Source organism: Erinaceus europaeus, chromosome 20 (assembly GCF_950295315.1).
Source record: "Erinaceus europaeus chromosome 20, mEriEur2.1, whole genome shotgun sequence".
In the NCBI taxonomy this organism is placed as follows: domain Eukaryota; kingdom Metazoa; phylum Chordata; class Mammalia; order Eulipotyphla; family Erinaceidae; genus Erinaceus; species Erinaceus europaeus.
In genome coordinates this window covers 21,585,557-21,603,267 of record NC_080181.1, presented here as the reverse complement: position 1 = coordinate 21,603,267, position 17,711 = coordinate 21,585,557, and the positions used below count along the sequence as shown (strand labels likewise).

Genomic DNA, 17,711 nt, shown 5'->3' with positions numbered 1-17,711 from the left:
TGTTCTGGGGCCCTGCTTCCCCAGAGCCCTGCCCCACTAGGGAAAGAGAGAGTCTGAGAGTATGGATCGATCTGTCAATGCCCATGTTCAGCGGGGAAGCAATAACTGAAGCCAGACCTCCCACCTTCTGCACTCCATAATGACTCTGGGTCCATACTCCCAGAGGGATAAAGAATGGGAAAGCTGTCAAGGAAGAGGACTGGATACAGAGTTCTGGTGGTGGGAATTGTGTGGAGTAGTGCCCCTCTTATCCTATGGTCTTATCAAGATTTCCATTTTATAAATAATAAAAAAATATAAAGAAATGTTTAACAAGCTCTTCCTGGTCTCATGATATAGAACAGATAGAGTAGGTAATAAAGTAGAAACCAGATTATAGTATAAGGATTACTCTTGCCTAAATGTAGATGTACATTTTTAATAGCTAGTGAAAGAAATTTTTCAAACTTTCTTTCAAGAAAAGTGAACTAGAAGTATTAAAAACATAGAACGTTTATTTAAACTATTACTTTTCATTATTGATTGAATCTTGTCACAAGTCAATATCTTCACCTACTAGCTTACTGGGTACATTCATTACTATTACATAAAACTTCATTTAAAAGTTAAAATATATAGGACAACTAAAAATATCACGATCTGTGTAAGAAGACTCTCTATGGACTACAGTTTCTAATGTGGTTATTTTTTCTGTTGTCTGGGCCTCTCAATTTTTATTTAGGAGAAGATAAAAGAACTCCTCAAGTTCAGCCCCACTGAGTGCCCAGTCACTGCATTACTGCTTGGTGTTGACCCAGTGGTACCTGTCCAACCTGTGAAGAGCAGCAGTTCTATGACGCTTAGAGTTCTTATGGAACACAGGGTAAGCATTTCCTAGGAGGCCCATACGGGCATCTGCCATATTCCTTTTGCGGGGGATTTGGAACCAAGGTTGAAAGGACTGTTTCAAATTTTCAACCTGGGGGGGGGGGGAGAAAAATTGGAAAGGAGTATGATGAGCTTCTTTAAACTAAAAGGCTATCTCTATGGATTAAATACAAGCCCATTAACTCAAAAGTTAAGCCTAAGCTTTAAAAGCCTAAGTACCAATGAATAAAAATCAAAGTAGATAATAATCTATAGAAAACTGACTAGCATTTGAGGGAAATAAGTGTTGAAGTCATTTCATTTAACAAAATTCTGTAATTCAACTTAAATTATTTTAAGCATATACATTCTCATCTATAGTCTTGGGTTCTCTTCTACCTCACTGGTCCAACTCAAAACTGTCTAATCATGATAGCAGAGGGCTAGAAATATTCATGTAAACATCCTAGATGTTTCACAGACCACAATTTGAAAGGACACTGCTCTAGATTAAAGCTGATTTATAATTGATCTTATACCTCCACAGAAGAAAATCCATGTTCAAGGAGGCCAGGTAGCGGTGCACACAGTTGAGCACACACATTACCATGTGTAAGAACCCGAGTTCAGGCACCGGCAAGTGCTGCAGAGGTGTGTGTGTGTGTGTGTGTGTGTGTGTGTGTGTGTGTGTGTGTGTGTGTGTGTGTCCCTTCCCTCCCAATTTCTCTCTATTGTATCAATATCCCTGGGGACAATTAAAAAAAAAAAGGAAGGAAGGAGAGAAGGAGGGAGGGAGGGAGGGAGGGAAGGAAGGAAGGAAGGAAGGAAGGAAGGAAGGAAGGGAGGAAGGCAGGCAGGTGAAAACCCATGGTAGATAGCATAATGGTTATGCAAAGAGAATCTCATGCCTGAAGGAAGGAAGGAAGGAAGGAAGGAAGGAAGGAAGGAAGGAAGGAAGGAAGGAAGGAAGGAAAGGTAAGGAGAGGAGAGGAGAAAACCCATGGTAGATGGCATAATGGTTATGCAAAGAGAATCTCATGCCTGAGGCTCCAAAGTCCCAGGTTCAATCCCCCACACCACCATAAAAGAGAGCTGGTTAGTGTTGGGGGGGGGAGGCATGTTCAATCTTTCTAAACATAATACAGTTAAGAGTAAATGTTTTGGGCTGGGTACTCACATAGTCTGTTGAGCACACACATTACCACACTCAAGGGCATAGGTTCAAGCCCCAGTCCCCACTTGCAGAGGAAAGCTTCAGTACTATTAAAGGAGTTTTGCACGTGTCTCTTTCTGTCTCTCCCCTTCTCTATATCCCTCCCTTCTCTCTCAATTTCTCTCCATCTCTATAAAAATAAATAAAATGAAAAAGTACATATTTCTCTATAAAATTTAAATTTTTATATTGCATAGAGGACTTTATCTAGACTATAACCTGTATATAAAACCAAACTAAGGAAAATATATGTCCATAATATAAGGGGTTGCAATATTTCTAACCTTTGAAAAGTCTGTCATGATACATTAGGACCTCAAATGATAAATGGGTAAGAAGAAAAGTCATAAAACTATACCTAAAATACCTGTGTACATGAAGATTTAACTTAATAAAATCTGTAATAAAAACAGCAAGTTAACAGTACTATCTAAGTGAGAAAACCCAACTTTAGGAAAAAAACAGAGTAACACTTTCATAAGGTGGTTAGACAATAAACAATTTTCAAGAAGGCACATTATCTATCTGTTAAGAACCAATAATGTGTCTATACCCAATGACTCATAACTTAGAATCAAATTGAAAATAATTTCAAATTCATATATCTCTGTACAAGTTATCAGTTTATATCATAACAATGTAGAAATAATCTAGATATTGTCCAATAATAAAGTAAGTTCCTAAGGAAATAAAGTGAATTAAGATTTTATAGATTGAAACTGCTTTTTAAGTGTCAAAATACATTACTGATCAATTTAAGAAAACATACAAACTAGTATATACAGACTAAGTATTAGAGAGCCTCCTTAGATCAGTGTTTTCAAACTGTAGGCTGCCACCATTAATGAATCATGAAATCAACTTAAAATCGAGAGTTCTGCGGACATTGTGACTAGTAAGGCCAAGTATTATTTCATGGAACTATTTTTTACATAGAAACATGTGGACTGTGGGCAAAAAAAAAAATCGTGCTAGAAAAACTGCTCTGGTGGTGAAATTACAGACCTTTAAGCATTTCTTTCTTTCTTTCTTTTGTAATTTTTATTGGATAGAAACAGCCAGAAATCAAGAGGGTAGTGGTAGATAGAGGAAGAGAAACACCTGCAGCAGTGCTTCACGACTCACAAAGCCTTCCCCACTCAAATCTGGATCTTTGTGCATTGTAACCACACCACCTGGCCCCTAAGCATTTCTTAATATTCCAGATTTTCTCTTTTGTTGTTGTTTTTTTGGTTTTGTTTCTGTTTTTTTGCCAGAGCACAGTTCAGCTCTGGGTTACTATACAGTGGGAGAATTGAACCTGGGACCTTGGAGCCTCAGGCATGACAATCTGTTTGCATAACCACTATTTCCACCTATTCCAGATTTTCTACATGTGGTATGTTATTTTCTATTGTGAAAAAAAGTCCACTAACTTTGATTCTGAAAGGATTTAGATTAAAAGGGAACATATCCAGGAGGACCTAGAGGGAGTTTTACTGTAACGTGGAAAATTGGGAAACGTTATGCATGTACAAACTATTACAAGTATTGTATTTTACTGTTGACTGTAAACCATTAGCCCCCCCAATAAATAAATTTAAAAGAAAAAAAAGGAAACATATCCAAATGCTACATTTAGAAATGGGGAAGATGGAAGAACTCAAGAGCACTCAGTCAAATACAGGGAATATGTGAAGAAACAGAAAAGTTTTGCTAGGACATGTTATTATTGTGATTTTAATCTTTAAACTTTTGTTTTCTCCATGTGTTACACCTGTTTCTTTGCTTCTACAGTGACCATATCTTTAGAATTAGAATGGAGAATAGAGGAAAATATAGAAGAAAACTAAACAAAACTTTACCTGATAAATACTTTTTGGATTACTGACTTTAGGAATTATCTGAGGCTTCTGGTTACAACTTTCTTCATCAGAGGAAGCTCCAGAGGACTCCAATGTAGCTCTGTTAACAGCATAACTGATTTGTTGGGACAGTTTCCATTCCTCCCATCTGTCTTTAAAGGAAGCTATTGTAAATGGATGGTTTTTCTCGCCATACCTACATAGAAAAGGAAATAAAGCACATGATTAGTAATTCAACTTCTTACAAGTTTTAGCTCTAACGCTTCCTGGAGGCAGCTCAATAACTTACAAAAAAATATTTTAAAATATAAGTGTCTTGACAGTAAAACAAATAAAGTAGGGGTAGTATGGCCTTCAGCTACTACACTGTTGTAATCAGGAGGGAAATCCATCAGAGATATCTTGTTTAACTGCTCAGAAAAAGACTTCTTTCAGGTCAGCAAGATAGCTCACTTGGATAGTGTGCTGCTTTGCCATGTGACCAATCTAGGTTTGAACCCAGTCCCCACCATATTGAAAGACACTCCAATGCTGTGGTCTGTCTCCTGTTCTCTCTTGCTGACTCTCTGACACTATCTGAAAACATCTGCTCAGAGCAGTGAAGTCCCAAAGAGGACAGAGGAGGAAGAGAAGGAGGGACCTTTCTTTCAATTAAATTAATGGACTGCATTACCTGAAGGTTGGTAAATATAACTTTCCTCCTTATAATGGATGCTGCTTATAATGCTTAGATGCTATGAATTATGGTCAGCAAGAGTGTACAGTGATTAAGGTCAAACCAAGTGCTATGCAAAAATCTTGTGCTTCCCACTCATACTACTGAATGTGTGTGTTGTCTAAAAAAGCTTGCATCTAAAAATTCGGCCAAACAGTGCCTTTACTGGTAAACAAATACTTTACAGCATTCTTTTTCACAAAGAAGTATATTTCTGTCTAAATAACTTATTGTTTACAAGGGTCACAAAGCATTCTAACTTTACGCATTCTGTCAGATTACTCACCTACAGCACACTTCAAAGGGATCTACCCATATAGTCATCTCCTTTGGAAGTCCGAGGTGAGAAAAATCCACATTACTTCCAGCACAAGCCTTTTCTAAAATAGGATCTGTATTGAGATTATTGTTTATCCTGATACACCTTAAAAAAATAAAAGGAAAGTGAAACAAAAATAAACAAAAGATAGGTAAAGTGGAAAATCAGATTGTAGGCTACAGCTCCTACCACTCCCTTGACTCCCTCCACAGTCTTGCAAGAGTAAAACATCAATTTTCACATATAGCTCAGAGAATATTCACTGCATACCTATCACATCAAGAACCAGCTGGAATTTGTTTCTCTAGTTTTTCACTACACTATCACCTCTCAACCCTTTCAATTCCACATTAAAATAAATGTGAGTCCACAAAACTTTCATTTATAGACAGCCAACAGAAATTACTGCATATGGCGACTGCTAGCTTGTTAGGCTCTTTGCCACATACGAGCTCTCACCTGAAGGCCTGACCTTTAGAAGGGCAATCAGAGTGCCAGTGACTTCTGTAGGTTTCAAACAAGACTGCTGTCAGTTTTTCTGCAAAGTCTTCTATTTGCTGTTTATTCAATTTATCATGTTTTTTTGCTAATCTTGTAACAAAGAAAACTGCTGTAGCAATTTCATCCTTCATGATTCAAGAAATATCTATGATGTCTACAACTATTAAAAGAAGAAAGTAAACAGGAACAAAGGTCTAGCATTATCAACATGTAATGCCATTCGGATAGGATACATTTCCTGAATTTAAGAAAAAAACTTATTTGCTAATCCTTAAAGAACTAAATGACCCTATCAATAGTTTCACATCAGTATTTCAACCAAGGAAAAAGCCAAGAACTCAAATTCCTCAACTAGAGAGTTATTAATGATTTCAGAGATATCTTGTTTAACTGCTCAGAAAAAGACTTCTTTCAGGTCAGCAAAATAGCTCACTTGGATAGTGTGCTGCTTTGCCATGGGACCAAACTAGGTTTGAACCCAGTCCCCACCACACTGTTAAAAAAAAAAAAAAAAAAAAAAACAACCTTTTAAAAAACGTTGATACATTTTAACAAATATTTTAAAATCATATTTAATGTTAATTTTAAATTAATATTATAAATAGAATTATATTTGATATTGCAACTTTTCTAAGCCCTTAAGTTAAACTAAGCACCATTTTCCTTTTTGTTTGTTTGTTTTGTCTGTCTTTTTTGTTCTTTTTTTATTTTATTTATAAAATAAAAAATAATGACAAGACCATAGGATAAGAGGGTACAATTCAAGCACCATTTTCTATGCAATTCTGGGGAAGAAACCTAGGCCCTAAACATACTAAGCTGCCTCCAGGCCCAACTATTTTCCCTATTTTACATTTTTAAAGGGAGAGACATCAAGCCACGTCTCTACCCACCATAAAATTTCTTTGCAAGCATCACTTAGTATATACAATATAGGTGTGAAACCATATTCCTAATATCTTACAATGTTGTCAGTCAATGTTAAATCAATAAATTAAAACATACTTACAGGGCTGGGGAGATAGCATAGTAGTTATGCAAAAAGACTTTGATGTCTGAGGCACCAAAGTCCTATGTTCAATCCATATCCATAGCACTAACACATACACAGAGACACACACAGAGAGACACATACTATGGGGGGGCGGGGGCAGGGTCAGGAGCTCAGCAAATAAAGCACAGCATTTGCGTGTGTGAGGCCTCAGATTCAATCTCAGCATTGAATATGCTGGAGTGAGGTTCTGGTCTTTCTCTTGTAACTAAGTCTTTTATATATATATGTATACAGAAAGCGAGAACATTTTAGGGTACAGTAGTTATAAAAAGAAGTTCTTGCACTGCAAAATTTAAGCAAAAATTTAAACTAGTCAAATATATATTATACTTGCCAGCAAAAGTTGTTTAGCCCTGACAAAATGTGGGGCCTGAATTAGAAGACACTTGCGCTTGTTCTCTTAAGCGTGAGGCGGAAGTATTTAAGCTTGAGCCTCCAAACCTGCTAGATGTTTAAACCTAATCCTGGTGCTATCCTTTAAGATAATCAGACAGCTGTTTCTAGGTTTCCATCCAATTGCTTGTTGGTATATGGAGAGTGGGTTTTTTTTAAGTGTTTACTGGTTTTTTTCCACTACGTAAATCAAAATTTTATTTTATGAGTGCACTGAGGAAATGCTGATTCATAGGGCTGTTGTCACAGGGGAACAGTTCCACATCTCCCCTAGACAGGTGTCGGAACACCTCACTCTCCACTAAACCACCACAGAGAACCGGATTTCCAACTTCCCTTCACACAAACACACATACCACTGAGTCTGTTGTGGAAGACTACAATCTGTTAAGAATTCCTCTTATATTATTCCTTGCTTTATTTTTTTTAGCCTTTTAAACTATTTTATTTTTGTTCTGTATTTATTATTTTTATTTTGTATTTTATTTTACTGTTAAAGTCTTTTTAAAAAAGATTAATTTGTTGAAAAAGAGAGAGAACCAAAGTATTACTCTGGCACATGAGTTGCTGGGAATTGAACTGAGAACATCATGCTTGAGAGTCAAACACTTTATCCAGCATGTTCCTCCCAGGAACCTAAAATCTTCTTTTATGATACAAATTGAGAAGCAAGCCTCCTTCTTCTATCTCCTAATTCCCGACATCTCAATAATCTCATCATTTGATTTTAAGTCTCAGTATATTAAAGAATTTTGTCTTCAATCTTACATCAAAGTTAAAGGCAGCTTTCTTTGACCAGTCATTATGTTGAATACGTATTTTTTACTAAAACATTTACTTGTGGAATAAGCACAAGAGGTGTCATTCCTTTTTTTTTTTTTCCTCCAGGGTTATTGCTGGGCTCAGTGCCTGCACCATGAATCCACCGCTCCTGGAGGCCATTTTTCCCCCTTTTGTTGCCCTTGTTGTTGTAGCCTCGTTGTGGTTATTATTATTACCATTGTTGATGTTGTTCGTTGTTGGATAGGACAGAGAGAAATGGAGAGAGGAGGGTTAGACCGAGAGGGGGAGAGAAAGATAAGACACCTGCAGACCTGCTTCACCGCCTGTGAAGTGACTCCCCTGCAGGTGGGGAGCCAGGGGCTCAAACCGGATTCTTACGCCTGTCCTTGCGCTTTGCGCCACATGCGCTTAACCCACTGCGCCACTGCCCGACCCCCGAAATGTCATTCCTAACCTATTTTCACAGGCTTGCAAATCATGAGTCACTGACCACTTAATTTGAACCCTCTAGATTTCATATTGAAATGCAGATTTTTGAGCTCTATTCCTTATCTACTAAATCAGTAATTCTAATAATTATAGCCTAGGAATCAATATTTAACAAGTTCCCCCCAGGAGACACTTTATGCCTACTAAAATTGGAGAGCCATTTAATATGTCTTTTCCTTTTTTTCTGTTATCAGAGTTATTACTGGGACTTGGTGCAAGCACTACCAAACCACTGCTTCTAGAAGTCATTTCCCCTTTTTTGTCTTTTTTTTAAATTGCCCTCTCTCTCCCTCTCTCTTTTTCCTGATAAGAGAGAGAAATTGAGAGGGGAAGGTAAGAGGGACAGGGAGAAGACATCTGCAGACCTACTTAACGCTTCTAAACCATCACCCCTGGAAGTGGGAGCGAGAGCTCTACCTGGGATCCTTGTGCATGGTAATGTGCGCACTTAACCTGGTGCACCACCACCCGGCCCCCAAACACAGCCTTAACATTCAGTTAAGTTGTTACCCAGATTTTTCAGTAAAAAGAATTCATCGGGGAGTCGGGCTGTAGCGCAGCGGGTTAAGCGCAGGTGGCGCAAAGCACAAGGACTGGCATAAGGATCCCGGTTTGAACCCCGGCTCCCAACCTGCAGGGGAGTCGCTTCACAGGCGGTGAAGCAGGTCTGCAGGTGTCTATCTTTCTCTCCTCCTCTCTGTCTTCCCCTCCTCTCTCCATTTCTCTCTCTCCTATCCAACAGTGACAACAACAATAATAACTACAACAATAAAACAACAAGGGCAACAAAAGGGAGTAAATAAATAAAATAAATATTTTAAAAAACAGCAAAAAAACAAACAACAAAAAAAAAAGAAAAAAGAATTCATGGGGGGGGTGTGTCAAGCGGTAGCACAGCGGGTTAAGCACACATGGCGCGAAGCACAAGGACCCGCTTAATTAGGCTCCGCATTCGAGGCCCAGGCTCTCCAGCTCACCAGCTGCAGGGGAGTCGCTTCACAGCGGTAAAGTAGGTCTTCAAGTGTCTATCTTTATCTCCCCCTCTCTGTCTCCCCTCCTCTCTCCATTTCTCTGTCCTATCTAACAGCGATGACATCTATAACTACAACAACAATAAAAAACAGCAAAGGCAACAAAAGAGAAAATAAATAAATAAATAAATTCATCCTCTCTCTTTGCTCCAGGGTTATCACTGAGTCTCAGTGCCAGCAACTACAAATTCACTGCTCCTGGCAGTCATTTTTTCTCATTTTCTTGAGTAGGGCAGAGAGAAATTGAAAGAAGGGTAAGGGGAGTCGGGCTGTAGCGCAGCGGGTTAAGCGCAGGTGGCGCAAAGCACAAGGACCGGCATAAGGATCCTGGTTCGAACCCCGGCTCCCCACCTGCAGGGGAGTCGCTTCACAGGCGGTGAAGCAGGTCTGCAGGTGTCTATCTTTCTCTCCTCCTCTCTGTCTTCCCCTCCTCTCTCCATTTCTCTCTGTCCTATCCAACAACAAAAACAACAAGGGCAACAAAAGGGAATAAATAAATAAAATAAAAGAAAGAAGGGTAAGACAGAGAGGAAGAGAGAGATGGACACCTTCAGACCCGCTTTGCCTTCATTGCTTGTGAAGCATCCCCCCTGGCGGTGGAGAGCCGGGGGCTCAAACCAGGATCCTTGAGCAGGTCCTTATGCTTAGTACTATGTACGTTTAATCAGGTGTGCCACCACCTGACCCCCAAAGAATTTATTCCCTTTCAAAGAAGCCCATTTCATTTCTAAAAAGCTGTGTCAGGCAGTCCTTCCTCCCTCTGAGTCAAATCCAATTACTTATTTCTCTACATGAGCGACTTAGTTTTCCTCTCTGTACAGATACTATGCAACTTGTACCTAAGTCTCTACCACATGAAATAATTTCAAATACTTGCTATTCATTCTTCTCTTTGGGGACTAACTATTCTCAGCTTTTAACAGTTCTCCCTATAGATTCATTATTCAGATACTTCACAATGCTGGAAAATCATCTCGAGTTTCAGGGACGTCAGTAACATTTTTATTTTATTTATTTATTTATTTATTTTTGCCTCCAGGGTTATTGCTGGGGCTGGGTGCCTGCACTACGAATCCACTGCTCCTGGAGGCTATTTTTTCCCTTTTGTTGCTCTTGTTATTATTATTGCTGTCATTGTTGTTGGACAGGACAGAAAGAAATTGAGAGGAAGGGAAGACAGAGAAGGGGAGAGAAAAATAGACGTCTGCAGACCTGCTTCATCGCTTGTGAGGCAACCCACCTCCCCGGCAGGTGGGGAGCCAGGGGCTCCAACTGGGATCCTTGTGCCAGTCCTTGCACTTTGCACCATGTGCCCTTAACCTGCTGTGCTACCTCCTGGCCCCCTTAATTTGTTTTAATTGCCACCAGGGTTATCGCTGGGGCTGGATGCCTGCGCAATGAATCCACTGCTCCTGGTGACCTTTTTATAGAGAGAGAAATTGAGATGGGATGAGGGGATAGAGAGAGCAACAGAGAAACCTCCAGCACTGCTTCACCTCTCATGCAGCTTCCCATGCAAGTGGAGGCTTGAGCCCAGTCCTTAATACATGGTACTCTACCCGGGCACCATCATCGAGCCCCAGCAACCTTCTGTTAAAGGGTGGAGCCCAGAAGCACACAAAATTCTCCAGGTGCTCCTGCCAGTAAAGAACAAAACAGACTGTTGCCTCCCTGCTCTGAATACTGAATTTCTAGAATGCAGCCTCAGATACCATTTACCATGGTGACAGGAATCACACTGATACTTCACAATAAACTTTTTAAAATCTTTTTCACTAGTGCTATTATTGCACTACCACACCTTTCCCTTCCTGCACACCATGTTTGAGAATGTGGGCTTTGAAGTCAGACAGACTTCAGTATTAATTCCAACTTTATAACTATCTGTGTAACATTGCTTTGTATCTAACAGCAACCTCCTAGGATTGTGTCAAGATCACAGCCAATAATGTACATAAACACTTGGCCTGCCAGATATTATTGCAGGAAATAAATCAAGGTAGTTAAGAAATAAGCTATCCAAAAAGCAGAAGAAGGAGAAGGAGAAGGAGAAGGAGGAGGAGGAGGAGGAGGAGGAAGAAAGGAAGGAAGGAAGGAAGGAAGGAAGGAAGAAAGAAAGAAAGAAAGAAAGAAAAGAGAGAAGGAGAGAGAAATAGAGAAGTTATCAAATCAAGCATCATGGGTTTGAAATCCAGTCCTGGAGCCAGCTGGTGGCACACTGGTTAAGCACTCATGTTACGGTGCGCAAGGACCTAGGTTCAATCCCCTGGTTCCCACCTGCAAGGGGGAAATCTTCACAAGTGGTGAAGCAGTGCTGCAGGTGTCTCTCTGTCTCTCTAACATCCCCTCCCCTCTCAACAACTCTCTGTCTCTATCCAATAATTTAAAAAAAGAAAAAAACAAAGAAACCTAGTCCTTTAACTTACTAGAAAATGGGGTAAATTTCTCAACCTTCTATAATCTTCAGTCTCATCTATAAAAAGTATACCATAGGTCTTGGAATCAGACTACCAAATTATGATCCCATCTTAATTTGCTGTGTGTCCTTAGTAAGTTATTTCACTTCTCTGTGCCCCAATTTCCTCACTACTACAAAGGAAAGAATAATGCTCACTGTACAGTTACTATGATCATTAAGTGTAAGATGCTTGACTATCTGGTTCTCAGTAAAAGCTCTATAAATGGGACAGTTACCATACTACTACTGCTGTCTTACAAGGCAATATTATAAAACATACAGCAAAGTACATGGATATAGTAAGTGGTCAAAAATTGGTGACTTTTCTTATTAAAGATGTTTTTTCTGTTTTTTTATTAATTTATTATTGGGTAGAGACACACAGAATTTGAGAGGGAAGGGGGAGATAGAGAGGGAGAGAGACAGAGAGACATCTGCAACCCTGCTTTACCACTCATGAAGCCTTCTCCCGGCAGATGGGGACAAGGGGCTAGAACCTGGGTCCTTGTGCACTGCAGTGTGTGCGCTTAACCAAGTGCACCACCACCTGACCCCTCTTATTAAAGATGTTTATACCTGTCATTTTAAGTCTTGTCTAAAGCTTTGTGGATTGACTGAACTATAAAACAACTACAGAGAACAGCTATACTAATCATACTCCATCATGCTAAATTTAAACAATAACAAAACAGAATCAAGACTATTGTTTGAATACCTGTAAATCTTTAAATGTGGCAAGGATGTCATTTATGTACTTCTGCAGTAATAAATAGTTTAGTAGGATAAATATCAAGAAGAGGATTTTGACAAAATCCTAAAGACTTTTTTTTTTTGCCTCCAGGGTTTTTTGCTGGGGCTCAGTGCCTGCACTATGAAATCACTGCTCCTGACAACCACTTTTTCCATTTCCTTGGATTAAAAAAAAAGGGGGAGACAGGCCAGCCCATGACCCCTAGAAGATTCTTCTTAGGAATGGTGTCCTTTTAGTCTAGTAACTGTCACTTCAACTAATTATGTTCATACTCTATGGGAACCTAACCAATGGCAGAGTAAAATTTTCACCAAATGCCTTACTACAATCTGCATACAACACTTCTGTAATCTACTAGTATCATAAAATTCAATCAAAAGCGCTAAGTGCAACGACCGCCATAAGGATCCCAGTTCGAGCCCCCGGCTCCCCACCTGCAGGAGGGTCGCTTCACAAGTAATGAAGCAAGTCTGCAGATGTCTATCTTTCTCTCCTTTTCTCTGTCTTCCCCATCTCTCTCTATTTCTCTCTGTCCTATCCAACAAAGATGACATCAATAACAACAACAATAACTACAGCAATAAAAAGGGCAACAAAAGGGAATAAGTAAATAAGTATTTTTAAAAAGTATTCAATCAGAGAAAAACAGTATAACCTATAGAACTTGCTCTTTGAGAGCCCATGATGTTCCAATTAATCACAACTCCCATAACACATGTATGCCATCTCTTTGGAAAGATGTTTAAGAATTCATAGGCGGGTGCCAGGCGGTAGCGCAGCGGGTTAAGCTCACGTGAAGCAATGGCAAGGACCGGCCTAAGGATTCCGGTTCAAGCCCCCGTCTCCCCACCTATAGGGGAGTCACTTCACAAGCGGTGAAGCAGGTCTAGAGGTGTCAATCTTTCTCTCCCCCTCTCTGTCTTCCCCTCCTCTCTCCATTTCTCTCTGTCCTATCCAATAACAATGACATTAATAACAATAATAATAGCTACAACAATAAAAACAACAAGGGCAACAAAAGGGAATAAATAAATAAAATTTAAAAAAAAGAATTCATGGCACTGGCAAGATAGCTCACCTAAGAGGGCACGTATTTTACCATGCACTCGACTCTGAGTATCAGGGAGTACTACATCACTGGGAGATGCTTCAGTGCTGTGGTATGTATGTATGTGATGTATCCATTTATCTGTCTATCTACTTGAAAAAGCCTAGACAGTGAGGCCCAACGCTGACACACACACACACACAAATTAAATGTTAGAGACCTCACTAGAAATAATTTTTTATTTTATTTTATTTTTTTATTTTCCTTTCACTGTGCTACCCACCTCTACTTGGCTACAAAATCTAGACTACTGAGGAGTGCAATATTATTAGATGATTTGTATTATTTCCAATCTAACAATCTCTAAAGTTCTCTAATTTTTTTTACCACCTCACCTGTTACTCCAACTTTGTTACCTCATCTCAGTAATTTTATTTTACTTTTTCCCACTGGGGTTTTTTTTCACCTGCCTGATTCCACTGCTGGAAAACTTTCCAATTTTCCAATAGCAGAGAACGAGAGTGATATAGGGAGGAAGAGGTGAAGGAAGAGGGACACCATGACACTGCTCCACTGGTCATCAAGGTCCCCATTGCATAAAGCTCTCCTGTGATAAATTTAGACCCACATCATCACACAATGCACTCTATCAAGAGAGCAACCTCCCTGCTCTAATCTCATAAATTTTCCTTCAGAATTCAGTCCTCTAAGGTACACTCTGAACACCAAGGTTTGCTGCTTTTGTTGTTTGTTTTTGCTTTTCTGATTTAACTTTTTTTGCTACCTGGGTCAACACAGAGGCACAGTGTTTATGTGACGCCACTGTGTCTGATGGCCATTTCCTTTCCTCCAGATAAAGGGTGAGAAACAGCGAAGGAGCACAGCACTTCCTGTGAAGTGCGGAGTGGGGGAAAAGAGGGGCTTGAACCCAGGTCCTTGTGCACCTAGTGTGCACTACTCAGTAAGTCACCTACTACTGCCCCCGCTACTCCCAGTTTCCTACCCGGGGAATCTTGGACATTAACCAAATCAACCTTTGGTGATCAAAGCATTCTCCTCAATGGGACACCTACCAGCCTTCTAATGACTCTCTAAAAAAAGCTTACCATTTTTTAAAGTCTGTTGACAGACTTCCAGTTAAATTGCTGGATGATCTTAAGGGCAGTTTCCACATCGGGCACGGACACTTCTCTTTCCTCAGTAGAAGCAACATCACACGTTGTTATGACTATTTCAAAATCAGGATCCATCAGCCTCAAACTCTCTGCTGGCTCCTACAAGCATCTCTTTCATTTTTTTTTTTTAATTCGGGCAGGTGCAGGGGGAATAAATTCAGCATCCTCGCTTATACCCATGAAAGAACCCTATCGCTCAAGCCCCTTTCCCTTTTTTTTTTCATTTTGTAACCTAGAGCTGATGACACCAAAGCACCACTCCGCCATCCACGAAGCTTCCCCAGTGACCGTCCATGAAGCGCCCATGTGGCGCCGGGCCTCCAACCCAGGGCCTCACGAATGAATGGCAGGATGTGCACTCTACCCAGTGAACTATGTCCCCACACTAGAAGCGCCAATTTGTCTGCTTCTTCTCTCCCAAGGCTCATTTCCCTTACGAAGCCATCTTCAAGCAGGTCTTGGAGCTCTCCTAGTCTGTGGCTCCCGTTGTAGGTGATCTACTCAGCTTTCCGCGGTGAGTTTCTGGAAGCCGAGTGCCCCCAGGAAACCCCCACATGAATACTTCGAGTCCTGCCCCTTCAGGTTCCAGAAACAAAGTTAGGGGCAGGCTCTTCAACTCCGGTCCTGCAGGTGCTGCACAGGGCGGGCCTCTTCCTTCAGTCATTCAAGATGGCGCCGCCTCTCCCCTGAAAGCTGTCTGTCCTTTTGTCTGTCTCAGGCTCAGGCACTCAGCAGCCGAGCTAAGCTTCTGCAAAGTCTCCGGTTCCTGGGCCTCCAGCTCCCGCCTCTGGTAGCCTGCGCTCCACGTGGTTCGGGATGTGACTCGCAGGCGCAGGCCCGGCTGTACCTTATCGCGTGAAGATGAAGTCTCCCGAGACTTCGCTCCCCCCAACCCCCAGCCTGCACCACCTCCTGCAGCCTGGGCTCTCTGTGCTCTGTGCGGCTGCTTAGCTGGGTTAGGAGGGATATGGAAGCATTAGAAGCTGTCATCCTCCCTCAGGAACAGAGCCCAGGATTGGTCTGGGCATTGGAAGAGCTGTCTCCTAGTGTTTCCCGAAAAGCATCTGGAGCACACGGAGCGCATCCAGCCTGGTTGTGGTTTCCTCTGTCTTGACTGCAGTTGGTTTTTGTTTGTTTTTTCGTTTTGTTTTTGTTTGTTGGTTGGTTTTTAATGTGTACGATTGATAGAAGGAGCAAGAAAAGAAAAGATAGGAAATTGCCTGCTGCTTAATGGTTATGAAAAAAAGACTTAGGTGCCTGAGGCTCCAAAATCTCACTTTCAATCCCCAGAATCATCATAAGCCAGAGCAGTGCTCTGGTAAAGAAAGAAAAGAGAAAGAAAAAATAAAAAGAAAAGAAAAGTGGAAATTGAAACTGGAAGTCAGTCATATATTGCTAAAATAAAATTTGCAACATGTACTACCACCTAATCAAAATTCTCCTTTCTAAAAGGCTAGTGTTTGCAGTTACAATATTAAGATGATATTGTCTGGTGTTTAATAGTTATTTCCTTATTTCACCTTCCTGGATGCATACCATTGTATTGCACTTAGAACTAATGAAACCCATCAGTTGATGAAGCTTTGAACCATCTCCCAGCATTATTTTCTGCAACAAGCCCAGGCAGGCCTTGGAAGTTTTGAATAGAATACTAGAATAACAATGTACTTAGATTTCAGGAAAGAACAAACAAATAGAAACTAAACATCATGCAAGCCTTCTTTCAGTTACTTGCTTATGATTATTTTAAACGTGTGTGTGTGTGTGTGTGTGTGTGTGTGTGTGTGTGTGTGCGCGCGCGCCATCATTCAGGGTTTCTGTCATTACTGTCTGTATATTTCTCAGTTTCCACATTTAGTGTGGCTTTCATTGCTGTGCCAGTAGTTAAACATTTTATTTAAGTCCCCATATATACATTAGGGACAACTATGCCTTCTGTTATAATTTATATTCTATATTTACTGGCTATCTACTACATGTTACTACTAAGTGCTATTGGGGGAGAAGAAAGTAGAGAAAGAGAAAGAAAAGAAAGAAGGAAATAAAGAAAGAAAGAAAGAAAAGGAAGGAAAGAGAAGAAGAAAAAGAAAAAAAAAGACTTTCCTTTCAAGAAGACTATAATTTAGAGAAATCAGATATTTACAAGAGCAACTCTTTCACATAGTTTGAGAAGCAAGATATTAAAAAAATCACTTCAAGTTGTAGTAACTTAGTAACAAAGAGAACAATGTTATGGAAATAACTGAGTTCAACAGAAGCACCAGCATAAAAAAAGGATGCTCTGTTCCAATTTAGTATACCAAGCTTCCTTTGGCAGTTAAACATCCAAGTAGTGCTGTCCAATGAAAGGGTTTTAGAACTTAACTGAAGGTCCAGCTTAAACCAACTTCATAATTAAGTAGAATAGAAAAAATGCTGCTAAAATGTGAAGACAAAAATAAAACAGCTCTCCCATTGTTTTTAGTAACATCTATTAGAAGATATTTGTTCCTGTGATTAAAATATCATCTTTTTTTTTTTTAGATAGGACAGAGAAATGGTGAGAGGAGGGGAAGACAGAGAGGAAGAGAGAAAGATAGACACCTGCAGACCTGCTTCACAGCCCGTGAAGGGACTCCCCTGAAGGTGGGGAGCCAGGGGCTTGAACCGGGATCTTTACACCGGTCCTTGCACTTTGTGCCACGTGCGCTTAACCCGCTGAGCTACTGGCAACTCCCTAAAATATCATCTTCCCAGTATTACTTTAAAGAAATGTTAGATGGGTTATCCATAGTAGGACAAAAACATCTCGCTCTGATCAGAAACCTGTAGAAGTGCACAGAACAGAATGCAGGGTGACAGAACAGAAAACAGGAAAGCAAGTTTCTGGTGTTTCAGAGTGACAAAGGATAGCACAACTGAGTGTATCAAAGACCTACTTACCTTCACATTAAGCCTGTAATAGATAAATAGCAACCATATGGCCTCAGGAATGAAAATGACCAATATGTTCTTAAAAGTACTAGTTCTCCAGAATTGAATTTCTTCATTTTCACATGAAGAAATACAACATTCACTATTAAGCGATCTTCAGGTTACAAGGTTTATCAAT

General features: G+C 40.2%; 1 protein-coding gene across 1 annotated transcript; it reads right to left on the bottom strand.

Annotated features, from left to right (window-relative positions):
* Window positions 1-775: 775 nt before the first annotated feature.
* Window positions 776-5,569, bottom strand: BTG4 (BTG anti-proliferation factor 4). Its single transcript, XM_007539765.1, has 4 exons — window positions 5,397-5,569; window positions 4,905-5,042; window positions 3,904-4,099; window positions 776-958 (listed from the first exon to the last, which is right to left on the bottom strand). Exons 1-4 carry the CDS (start codon window positions 5,567-5,569, stop codon window positions 776-778), a joined length of 690 nt encoding a protein of 229 aa, XP_007539827.1.
* Between the last annotated feature and the right edge of the window lie 12,142 nt (window positions 5,570-17,711).

What these genes read in the sequence shown, in the direction of transcription:
- BTG4 (XM_007539765.1), bottom strand. Translation starts at nt 5,569, where the DNA reads ATGAAGGATGAAATTGCTACAGCAGTTTTCTTTGTTACAAGATTAGCA. An exon ending in CCCTTTGAAGTGTGCTGTAG is followed by an intron (nt 4,100 to 4,904) that starts GTGAGTAATCTG and finishes TTTTCTATGTAG; the next exon opens with GTATGGCGAGAAAAACCATC. An exon ending in ATCCAAAAAGTATTTATCAG is followed by an intron (nt 959 to 3,903) that starts GTAAAGTTTTGT and finishes CCCCCCCCCCAG; the next exon opens with GTTGAAAATTTGAAACAGTC.